We start from the raw sequence: 13,047 nt of genomic DNA, 5'->3' as shown, positions 1-13,047 counted from the left end.
CCGGTGCCCGCTGCGGCGCAACGGCGTGCCAGTTTGCCATCAACAATCATCTGCAGTGCACGTGTAATGTTCAATATTCTTGTAAATTGGCAAGAACTTAAAGCATATTTTGCAACATCAGAAAATACTGGTCGAACAGATACAAAGTTCAAAGCCAGATTATTAAAAGAAATGCTTTATGATAAAGTCAGTTATTTATATTTTGTGTTTGCTAAACCTATTGTTAAAGATTTTGAAGCTGTCAATTCAATGTTTCAATCCACTAACATGGATCCACATAAACTATCTAATGAATTAGAGTTACTCAGAAAACTCTTTGCAATAGAATTTACAATAATGATGGTACAGACAAAGGCATTGAAAAAATTGATTTTGGAGCCAAATTTCAGCAAGAAGTTAATAGTCATCTAAAGGAGTTCAAGGAGAGACAACAAGTTAAAGAAGAAGAAAGCAAAGTCCTTGATGTTAAAAGAAGATGCCGTATATTTATTGTTGAGGCCATCGATCAAGTGCGCTCCAAATTGTGCAATGCAGCTGAAGCATTCAAAAATCTTTCATTACTTAATCCTTCGAAGGTATTAAACCAAACAGCTAAAGGTGATTCTTCAGATTTACCTATGTTACATTTAACTAAAAATAATTCAGATGAAATAGAACAACAATATCGGAAAATTACTGTAACAGATTGGAGACTAGAAAATGTGTTTGAAAACAATGAAATTCCAGATGACACAACCAAATTTTGGCTTGGTGTCTATCATCATGAAAACTTCAAGGAATTGGCAGCTTATGCACTTAATTGCCTAGTCACACCAGCAAGCAATGCTATTGTTGAACGAATATTTTCTCTGGTAACTGCAATCAAAACAAAACCAAGAAACAGAATGCAAATCAATCTTCTAGATGCAATTATCAGAATCCGAGCGCATCTCCTCGAGAATTCAATCTGTTGTAAGGATATGCGTATAACGGATCGAATGATAACGAACTTCAAGTCTGATATTCTCTATTCGTATGGTGGTAGAATTGGTGTTGCATCAACTTCACACTCACAACAGACTGCACGAAGCGCACAAGAAGAAGTTGACATAACGATGTTCCTGTAACAAGATTGAGGCGAGTTATTTTACCTTATGCCTATTATTATTGTTAAATTGATTTATTTAGAAATATTTCAACGTTTTGTGTTTACTTCGTTGTTTTTAAAGGTTTCTAAGTTTAATTTGGAGAGTATGTAGGTTTTTAAAGACAATTTTACCATTTGGCCTTTTTTTGGCCTTTTATTCCTGTGTTTTTGGCCATAAGCAACTGAAACCATCTGGCAACCCTGCACAGTGTCAGTATTCACTAGTCAGTGTTGAGCCTCAGTCGTGCCTGGTTACGTCGATAATACGTACCAGACTCCCTACCCGCTCTAGAGGTTTCTTATGCCTGTTGATTCATTTATATATCATCACGTCGACGAAGTTGATAGTGCGAGGAAATGTTCTTCTTTTCCTCGACGTTCGTCTCCATCACGGCATTATTATATCGACAAGCTCGTTCCTCCGAAATATAAAGTACTTGTTCACGCTTAATCGTTAACACATTTATTACAACTGAGCGGATCACTTACTTTGAGGATAGTTTGGTCTGCTTCAAAGTTCTCCTGTATCGCTGTAATAATATCACTGCAACACTATGATCAACATATTTCACTTGTTCCTTTCAGTACCCGGTGTCCGACTTCACGGTGAGCACTAGTTTATTCCGCTGCAAGACCGTCTCCTGGGTGTCACTAATACTGAATGAAAATGTTTTCTTATGCTAGAATTTAACACATCACTGAAACGTATCATAATTCTCCGACCAAAATACAGCGAAATTTCAAACTCCAAGACAGTATTCATGAAGCTGGCAACAAATACAAGTGTATCACTTCAGAGGACAACTGAACAAATCAATCTCTAAAAGAAATATTGTAGTACAAATATACTTCCACAACCTCACACATCATCCATACAGTAATATATGGATGGCTGTCACTAGAATAACAATAAAAGAGCTTCATAGTGCTTGAAAATATTAAGTTACACCCCAAGAAGTCGTGTTGTGGTGTCGACTTTAAATAGGAAGATGTGCAAGCCAGAGAACGAGCACAAGAAGACGGTGGTGGCCGTGGAGGGCAACACTCATCTCGCCACAATTAACAAGAACGAAGGCAGAATCTTCACACAAGTGAGTCAGTTTATGTAGGTGTTACCATAGTGAAAAGTTCTGATGTTACTGTTGTTTTGTGATGCTGCTGGCCATTATTATTATTATTATTATTATTATTATTATTATTATTATTATAATTATAATAAGGATATTTTAATTACCTACAAAACAAATTAAAAAATAATGTAAACGCAACAATGTTTGGTGATGAGGGAGAGAGGTGTAAGTGTACAGTATGGAAAGACAAGAGCGAGGGAACGCGTATTTATTCCCCCAGTATGATAGTGTACATTATAGTAGCATACAGCAAACACACTTATGAGTCCTATACTCAAGCAGAGCGATCGCCACTCCATTAATACTTATAGACCAATGAGCCTGACCAGCATAGTAAGTCAAGTACTTGAGAGCATTATAAGAGATGTCATGATCGATCATCTACTACGAAACAACCTTGTAAAGGATGGCCAACAATATATATATATATATATATATATATATATATATATATATATATATATATATATATATATATATATATATATATATATATATATATATATATATATATATATATATATATATATATGCAAGTAAATCACTGTAGGTACGCGTGATCCAGGTATATGCTGATAACCACTAGGAAAAAGAAAACACGAAGTTCCCAAGTCTGTACTCACCCCTGAAGATGTGAATTACACTGTAGTGGACGTCTCCCCTACAACTGCCTAACTGCGTAGCCACGCCACCACCTGTTACGGTCTTCCTTAGCAACCAAGCATATCGGCATTCCAATGCCCGCCGTATCTTAGCAACGGAACTAGTCACCGGCTACTTCTCGGGTTTTCCCACCATGACTCATAGCCGCTGCTGGGTGTATATAAGCTCTGTCTCTCCCTTGAGATTCATTCTGACCAATCTTCTTGAACAAGCAACACCTCCTCCTCTGCCGCTGCCTGGCGACCCTCCCCTCTCCTCCGCCTGCCTGGCGGTCCTCGCTCCCGCCAGCGAGCATGTCCTTCTCTGAGCTTCCTCACCAACCAACTCTCATTCTGCCCATTTTCCTGAACAAGCAACATCTCCAGCAAGCTCCACGCTGTTAACATTTCATTCAACCAGGAGGCCAGCAACAGGCAACATCTTCTCTAACGAAGCTCCTGCACATCTACCTCCTTCAACAAGCTACTCACCGAACGTCTTCTACGGAGCAGCTCCCCACCACACGGCATCTCCAGCACCAGACTGTCTATCATATAACTTATATATTATACAAGAAAACCACATTAGAGTTTCCTTCCATCCTGAGTGCTAGACAACTTTAATATCTCGATACCCCTACAACACGAAAGCGCTTGGGAACTTCGTGTTTTCTTTTTCCTTGTGGTTATCAGCATATATATATATATATATATATATATATATATATATATATATATATATATATATATATATATATATACAATATATATATATATATATATATATATATATATATATATATATATATATATATATATATATATATATATATATATATATATATATATATATATATATATATATATTTCATGTAAATCACAATGAAAACGTGGATAAGATAAATCTTGATAAACACGGGAAAATGGAAACTCCGTTTCCATTTTCCATTTTCAAGATATATATATATATATATATATATATATATATATATATATATATATATATATATATATATATATATATATATATATATATATATATATATATATATATATATATATATATATATATATATATATATATATATATATATATATATATATATATATATATATATATTGTTATGCCGTCTCTTAATTTACTTTAATATCCAGGTTTTAGGCGTAACCAAACAAAAAGAAAAGTGAAGTAAATCAAAAGGGAATAAAAATAAATAAAGTAAACCTTTAAGAATTTAATTAAATAAAATACTAACACAATAAAGAGCCTCGTAGGCTGTCACAACAAATTGATTCACTATCGAAACCTTTAAGACACAAATGATATTAAAACATCGAAACAGGATTATGTTAACACTGCATAAACATATAAAATAATTAACACTGAAATTAACTAAAGTGAAACAACACTGAATTACTTAAATGTAACTAAGCAAGCACTGATGGACACATAAAAGATATGAATAAGTACTCACATAGATATACCACATTGGTGGGGACAGGAACAACACAGAAATAAAATAAGTATAAGTGACAGGTGACAAGTGTCACTCAAAAGAACGTGAACTGAATGGCAAGAGGACTGGACTGAACTCAGTCTACTGGTGGAGTGCTATATATAGGTTCAGCTCCCGCCAATGCGACCAGCTGGTGAAACATGGGTCGTTTAACGATGCAAATGGTCGTTAGAGAAACAAAGAATGCTTGTTACAATACTAAATGAAGAAATATGATGGGCTTGAACAAATGATAACAGTTAAAACCTTAACAGCACAGGGTAAGGTGACTAGATTATATAATATATAAATATAACACATCATTACAGGAATAATATGGAACAACATGGAAGCATGTTATAAAAAAAATAATAGAAAAATACGACACGGTCGGAACACTTCCCCCATAAAATAAAATTTTGCTTGCACAAATTTTGATATGACATAAGTGTTCATTCTGTGGGTCTAAATAACAGATCACTAGCATCACAGGCTAGCTTGAAAGGCTTAGAAAAATTAGGGGCTCTCAAAATAGGATATGAGCAATTGAGCATAATACATTTTTCAAGTTTTGAAAAGAATCCTGACACCTTGAAGTCCAACAAAAAATATTACCCTTCAACAAATCAGTAAGTGCTAGTGCCTTCTCGGCAAAATTTCAAATATATCTCCGCTAATAACCCACACAACCCAAAAATCTGCAGACTTGTCGTTTGTTACAGGCATCTGAGAAATAGTGTCACACTTTGCTGTGGGAGGAGCAAGTTTCCAACCCAATTACATGTCTCAGATACAAAAGTTGAGCACAAACAAATTCTGACTTAGCAAAGTTTATAACAAGTCCTACATTTTCTAACTCAGTGAAGAGAGCGTCTAGCTGACATAAATGGTCTGACCAAGTGTCAGAAAAAATTACATCATCTAAATATACTACACAACCAGGCAAATTGGCCGTGACTTGTGACATCAGCCTTTGAAAGGTGGCAGGGGCATTGCAAAGCCCGAAAGGCATAACATTAAATTTATAGGTCTTACCTAATGTCACACAACTGGAGATGTCTGTAGCACGACGGGTCAATGGTACTTGCCAAAACCCTCGATTGCTTCGATGCAGTCGTCGACTCTTGGTAGAGGTAAGCTGTCCTTGCTGGTGACGGCGTTGACGTTGCGGAAGTCGATGCAGAATCGAAGAGTGCCGTCCATCTTTGGTACTAAAGTGACTGGTGAGCCCCACTCGCTGATAGGAAGCCTGCTTGATAGGCTTAGTAGAGCCAACGTCAATATCATGCACCACGGCAGTGGTACAGCCAGGCCTGTCTTGGAAGACAGGAGGATCTTGTTGGATGGCGGCCAGCACGTCAGCTCTCTAGTGTCCATGTAGACGCTGTAGCTTCTCCTGCAACTCCACGGAGTTGGACTGCCAAACCCTCACTGATGACAGGGCGAGTGGACTTGCCCCTTCCTATTTCTCTTCTTTTTCACCGTCTACCAAGAAAGTGTCAAAGGCACACACGGGAACTGGATCGTCAGCAACAGATGGGGATGCTGGGCGTGTGTGGTCCAGCTTGATGGTGTTGACGTGACATAAGCGCTGTAGTCGACGCCTGTCAGGGGTAGAGATAATATAATTTGTGGGGCTTACCTTCTTCACCACTCTATATGGCCCACTGAACTTCGCATGGAGCGGCTGTCCATGTCTCGGCAAGAGAATGAGAACTTGATATCCTATCTGGAACTCTCTGTGTCTGGCACGCTTGTCGTACCATGTCTTGGTCTTGGACTGCGACTGCTGTAAGTGGTCTTCGGCAAGGCTCCAACAACTTAGAAGCTTCTCTCTAACATCTCCTACTAAACTTAATACACTAATGCTCTCTTCACTACTACCTAACAATCTATCTCTAACTATGTGCAAAGGATCTCTTACTTGATGAGCGAACAGTAGAAGTATGAGAAACAAAATGGAAGATATTAGGGCCTTAGCAGTAACTTTCCTAAGAGGTACAGCATGCTAGTACCTAGTGGAGGTATCAATGACTGTAAATAAATATTCAAACCCACTAGAAGTTTTAGGCAGAGGGCCTACAATGTCACACTGTACTATTGTAAAGGGCTCAGGTACGTGAGGTACTCTTACAAGTGGAAAAGGTGGAATAGCCTGATTGGCTTTGCCTACCTTTTGACAAAAATGACAGTACTTACAAGTACTTACAATATTTAGTGACACCTCTCCTCATACCTGGCCAATAGAACTTTCTGGCCAGCCTGTTGAACGTCTTTCGGACACCTTGATGTCCAGAAAAGCGACCGTCATGGGCCAGAGCTAGAACATGTTGTCTGTAAGTGTGTGGGAGAACTATTTGAGTGATAGACGCCCAATCCGCGTCTTCCTTTGACATAGTCGGTGGGAGCCATCGGCGGCACAAAACACCGTCTTGACTGAAATATCTCGTGGTAGGACCTGAATCATTAGCAGAATGGGACACCTGGTCAAACAAGAGCGTAATGAATCGTCTTGCTCTTGCACAGCTATTAAAGCAACTCTCCCGGTCACAGCATTAACTGCTGAAGAAATGTCTTGGGAAGCAATTGGGTTAGCAAAAAGTCCTTCTAAGTAAAGTGAATCATCTACATCAGGAGTTACATTATGATCATTAGTCATTGACATAGAACGAGTCACAGCACACAAAGGGAAAACACCGGGCATATCATCTTCAAGTTGTTGCAGCTCTGTGGTAGACTCTGGTCTTTCCCGCAGCACAGGAGGTGGGGTTGCGTTCCCCATTTGATCTCCCGCCAAATCGTTACCGAGTATGAGGTCCACTCCAGCAACAGGCAGCTCGTGCACGCAGGCTATGTTAGCTATCCCTGAAAAACAAGAAGACTTGACACGTACTACAACCAGAGCTACACCTTGACCCCAAAGGGATCCCAAAACGACGTATTTGTCAGTCTTCCTCGCTGCAACATCACCTTCTTTGATGAGAGTTTGGAGACAAACCGAGTCTCTCAAAATAGTGACGTGTGTTTCGACACCATTAACTTCTACCGTGCCTTGTGACAAAAAGGGACGAAAGGTACCAACGTCTGGGTCCTTCCAAAACTCTCCTGGAAAAGATCAAAGTCTCGTGAGGCGAGAACCGAAAATGCACTCTCTCGTGCTTCACCTTTTGTGGAAATCAACCCTGTTGGCATGCTGTCAGCCTTACTCAAACCAGGCATCACTCCGACTGGTGACGTATTCGTCTCTTCAGTAATAATCATAGCTGGTTTGCCCGTATTTGGCTGCAGCCTTGTCCAACAAAACTCTGCCTTACGACCTGGCTTTCCACGGTAACTACAAGCGTATGTAGAAAATTTGGACGCCCCATTAGGTGGCGAACGCGTCCAGCTCCTCCTGTCATGCACAAAATTATTACACACAAAATTACCATTGTTAGTATTCCCTTGTCTCGCTTTGTGGAGAGAGGGATTAAAAGTCCTTTGAACCTGTGGGGGCATAACATCATTGTTAGTCCTACCATGCCTCAAAACATATCCATCAGCATGCTTAGCAGCCTCTTCAATAGTACTAAATTCCCTATCTAACAAGTATAAGGTAACCTCTTCGTCGATGGTTCTCAAAAATTCCTCTGTGAGCATTAACTCAATCAGGGAGTCCAACTTATACACTTCCTTGGAGTGTAACCACTTTGAGAATACCTCTCTCTTACTCCTAGCAAATTCAAGGTGGGTCTGCTCTGCCTTCTTACGGAGGCCACGAAAGCATTGTCTGTACGCTTCAGGAATAAGGGCATAAGCCTTCACAACTTCCTCCTTAACACATAAATAATCATTAGCGTCACTGTCTGTAAGAGATGAAAAAACACAGAGCCTTACCTGCAAATGCTTGTTGAAGCAAAATGGGCCAAAACTCTATAGGCCACTTTAAAGTGGTAGCAAGTCTCTCGAAAGCAATGAAAAACTTATCAACTGTTTCCTCTGAAAACGTGGGCATTAGCCTAGCAGCACGTGCTGGATCAAAATGAGAAAAACTAGATCTGGGGGTGAGGCCATCGGTGCTAGAAGGGTTACTCTGACCGAGCTGTATACGCAGTCGCAAGTTTTCTGAATCTGCTTCTTTCGCTTTAGCCTCAGCTTCCGCCTGACGTATTCCAACTTCTTTCAATTTTATTTGCCACTCGAGAAGGCGTAATTCATCATTCACTGAACGTGACTCAGCTACGTTAACTTGACTAGCTCCACCGTGGTCTTCTCTTAAGCCAACATTAACACTATCTCCAAACATGATGGCTAGTTAAGAAATAATAAAAAAAAACACACAAAAAGAATATCACAAGTGTCAAAAGGTCGTTAGTGAATCCTGGCAAGGTCGGCAAAACTGTTACACCGTCTCTTAATTTACTTTAATATCCAGGTTCTAGGCGTAATCAAACAAAAAGAAAAGTGAAGTAAATCAAAAGGGAATAAAAATAAATAAAGTAAACCTTTAAGAATTTAATTAGATAAAATACTAACACAATAAAGAGTCTCGTAGGCTGTCACAACAAATTGACTCACTATCGAAACCTTTAAGACACAAATGATCCTAAAACATCGAAAAAGGATTACGTTAACACTGCATAAACATATAAAATAACTAACACTGAAATTAACTATCGTGAAACAACATTGAATTACTTAAATGTAACTAAGCAAGCACTGATGGGCACATAAGAGACATGAATAGGTACTCACATAGATATACCACATTGGTTGAAGCTAGTTTGATTAAGGAATTAAAATCAATAAACCTTAGTGATGGTCAGTTCAAAACTGATATTATGTTACATAAATTTATTTGTCAGTGGGCCAAGGTTAAAAATGCTTTGAAAACCTTTGATCTAGATGTATGATAGTTATTTAGTGGGTCCCTTATTTTTTACCTGACCTGACTAGTCACGTCACCCCCTTCTCTTAAGCTCCTCTACGTGTGTGTTGGTGTGGGGATTAGTGGATGACCTGACCTCATGTTTTATAAGGTCACCCTGTATATTTAAGCCTCTCTCTGTCCATGTAATCCAGTTGCCTCTGAAGATGTATTCTGTCAGTTGGTTGAAAATGTTCAAAGGAGGGCCACCAGACTGGTGCCTGCACTTCGGCACCTCAGCTACCCTGAGAGATTGGAGCGCCTGAACTTGCCTAGCTTATACTACAGACGGGCAAGGGGGGACCGAGTTGAGGTGTATAAGCATCTCAGGGGGCACTACTCAGTTGAGTGTCCTTACTTGGAGCTGGCGGACGCTCGCCCCACAAGGGGTCACAGCTCAAGATTGAAGAAGCCGCAAGTCCAGGAAACCGTGAGGGCAAACTTTTTCGGAGTGAGGGTTGGAAACTCTTGGAACAATCTACCAGAGAGTGTTGTGACGGCACCGAGTGTGAGCTCTTTCAAGAGAAGACTTGACCAACACTGGAGCAGGTTCAGGTACATTCAGGAGCCGGTACATGCCCAGTATTTGCCAACAGTGCGTGACAGAGACGTGACCGATCGCCCGTGGATAACGTGGATAAGATAAATCTTGATAAAATCACACGGGAAAATGGAAACAACGGAGTACCTTAGCTTTCGTCTTTATTCAAGACATCTTCAGAGGCAACTGGATTACATGGACAGAGAGAGGCTTAAATATACAGGGTGACCTAAAAACATGAGGTCAGGTCATAATGATGACATCCACTAATCCGCACACCAACACACACGTAGAGGAGCTAAAGAGAAGGGTGGTGACGTGACTAGCCAGGTCAGGTCAGAAAAAAGGGACCCACAAAATAACTATCATACATCTAGATCAAAGGTTTTCAAAGCATTTTTAACCTTGGGCCACTGACAAATAAATTTATGTAACATATTATCAGTTTTGAACTGGAAGACATATTTATGTAACCATGGAGTATGAAGACATCTTTATGTAACCACGGAGTATGAAGACATCTTATGCAACCGCGGAGTATGAAGACATCTTTATGTAACCACGGAGTATGAAGACATCTTTATGTAACCGCGGAGTATGTAGACATCTTATGTAACCGCAGAGTATGAAGACATCTTTATGTAACCGCGGAGTATGAAGACATCTTATGTAACCGCAGAGTATGAAGACATCTTTATGTAACCACGGAGAAGGCTGTGTAGTGTGTCTATCTATCTGTACAACAGAGAGATGACACGGCTCTTCCTCGCGTTGGTCTGTGACATAGCAATGATTAAATCATTAAGGAAATTAGGCGATGGACGAATTCCTGTGGAACCCTCGGAGTGTAAGGCACTACTGACATCACTTTGTTTCGTCTCTTGAGTACTGTATATGAATAACTGTTGTGTGTGATTTTGTATATTTATTCACCTTAAGGCCACCAACTAGACGTGCACGTGCCGAGGCAAGGCCAGTTTCAGGTTCCTACATTGTTCTTGACACACTTGTGTCATGTTTTATCCCAGGCTATTTTAAAGACGAATACTGATGTCTGAGACTTCGTGTACAGTATATATATATATATATATATATATATATATATATATATATATATATATATATATATATATATATATATATATATATATATATATATATATATATATATATATATTGTTACGCCGTCTCTTAACTTACTTTAATATCCAGGTTCTAGGCGTAACCAGACAAAAAAGGTGAAGGAAATTAAAAGGGAATAAAAATAAATAAAGTAAACTTTTAATTAAATTAAATATTAACACAATATAGAGCCTCGTAGGCTGTCACAACAAATTGATTCACTATCGAAACCTTTAAGACACAAATGATACTAAAACATCGAAGCATCAAAAGAATAAAAATAAAGCATTGGATTACGTTAACACTGCATAAACATATAAAAACTAACACTGAAATTAACTATAGTGAAACAACACTGAATTACTTAAATGTAACTAAGCAAGCACCGATGGACATATGAGAGACATGAATAGGTACTCACATAGATATACCACGTTGGTGGCGACAGGAACAACACAGAAATAAATTTAAAGTATAAGTAACAGGTGACGGGAGTCACTCAAAAGAACGTGAACTGAATGACAAGAGGACTGAACTGCCCTCCGTCTACTGGTGGAGTGCTATATATAGGGTCAGCTTCCGCCAATGCGACCAGCCGGTGAAACATGGGTCGTTTAACGATGCATATGGTCGTTAGAGAAACAAAGAATGCTCGTTACAATACTAAATGAAGAAATAAGATGGGCTTGAACAAATAATAACAGTTGAAACCTTAATAGCACAGGGTAAGGTGACTAGATTATATAATAGTAAATATAACACATCATTACAGGAACAATATGGAACAACATGGAAGCATGTTATAAAAAAAAATAGAAAAATACGACACGGTCGGAACACTTCCCCCATAAAATAAAATTTTTCTTGCACAAATTTTGATATGACATAAGTGTTCATTCTGTGGGTCTAGATAACAGATCACTAGCATCACAGGCTAGCTTGAAAGGCTTAGAAAAATTAGTGGCTCTTAAAATAGGATATGAGCATAATACATTTTTCAAGTTTTGAAAAGAATCCTGACACCTTGAAGTCCAACAAAAATATATTACCCTTCTTCAACAAATCAGTAAGGGGTAGTGCCAACTCGGCAAAATTACAAATATATCTCCGGTAATAACCCACACAACCCAAAAATCTGCGGACTTGTCGTTTGTTACAGGCCTCTGAGAAATAGTGTCACACCTTGCTGTGGGAGGAGCAAGTTTCCAACCCAATTACATGTCCCAGATACAAAAGTTGAGCACAAGCAAATTCTGACTTAGCAAAATTTATAACAAGTCCTACATTTTCTAACTCAGTGAAGAGAGCGTCTAGCTGACATAAATGGTCTGACCAAGTGTCAGAAAAAATTACAACATCATCTAAATATACTACACAACCAGGCAAATTGGCCGTGACTTGTGACATCAGCCTTTGAAAGGTGGCAGGGGCATTGCAAAGCCCGAAAGGCATAACATTAAATTTATAGGTTTTACCTAATGTCACTAATACTTGCCAAAACCCTCGAAGGCAATCAATCTCAGAGAGGAACTTGGCTTTCCCGATTGCTTCGATGCAGTCGTCGACTCTTGGTAGAGGGAAGCTGCTCTTGCTGGTGACGGCGTTGACGTTGAGGAAGTCGATGCAGAATCGAAGAGTGCCGTCCTTCGGTACTAGAGTGACTGGTGAGCACCACTCGCTGGTAGGGAGCCTGCTTGATAGGCTTAGCAGAACTAACAACAATATCATGCACCACGGCAGTGGTACAGCCAGGCCTGTCTTGGAAGACAAGAGGATGTTGTTGGATGGCGGCCAGCACGTCAGCTCTCTGGTGTCCGGTAGACGCTGTAGCTTCTCCTGCAACTCCACGGAGTTGGACTGCCAAACCCTGCCTGATGACAGGGCAAGTGGACTTGCCCCTTCTTTTTCCTCGTCTTTCTCACTGTCTACCAAGAAAGTGTCAACGGCACACACGGGAACTGGATAATCGGCAACAGATGGGGATGCTGGGCGGGTGTGGTCCAGCTTGATGGTGTTGACGTGACATAAGCGCTGTAGTCGACGCCTGTCAGGGGTAGAGAAAATATAATTTGTGGGGCTTACCTT

General features: G+C 39.6%; 1 protein-coding gene across 4 annotated transcripts in view; it reads left to right on the top strand.

The window, feature by feature from the left end:
* The first annotated feature begins 1,342 nt into the window (after nt 1-1,342).
* LOC121872047 (facilitated trehalose transporter Tret1-like) overlaps nt 1,343-13,047 on the top strand; it is a 66,441-nt gene continuing 54,736 nt past the window's right edge. The window contains exons 1-2 of one of the 4 annotated variants that reach the window (XM_042374713.1): nt 1,343-1,420; nt 1,712-2,217. In XM_042374713.1, coding sequence (XP_042230647.1) covers nt 2,116-2,217 — 102 coding nt within the window. In that variant the 5' untranslated portion in view covers nt 1,343-1,420; nt 1,712-2,115. Of the gene's footprint in view, nt 2,232-13,047 lie in introns of all 4 variants that reach the window. The other 3 variants (XM_042374712.1, XM_042374711.1, XM_042374714.1) reach the window with 3 other exon arrangements.

This window comes from Homarus americanus, unplaced genomic scaffold, assembly GCF_018991925.1.
Source record: "Homarus americanus isolate GMGI-L3 unplaced genomic scaffold, GMGI_Hamer_2.0 scaffold51476, whole genome shotgun sequence".
NCBI classification, from domain to species: Eukaryota; Metazoa; Arthropoda; class Malacostraca; order Decapoda; family Nephropidae; genus Homarus; species Homarus americanus.
This window is presented reverse-complemented; position numbering and strand designations above follow the sequence as displayed.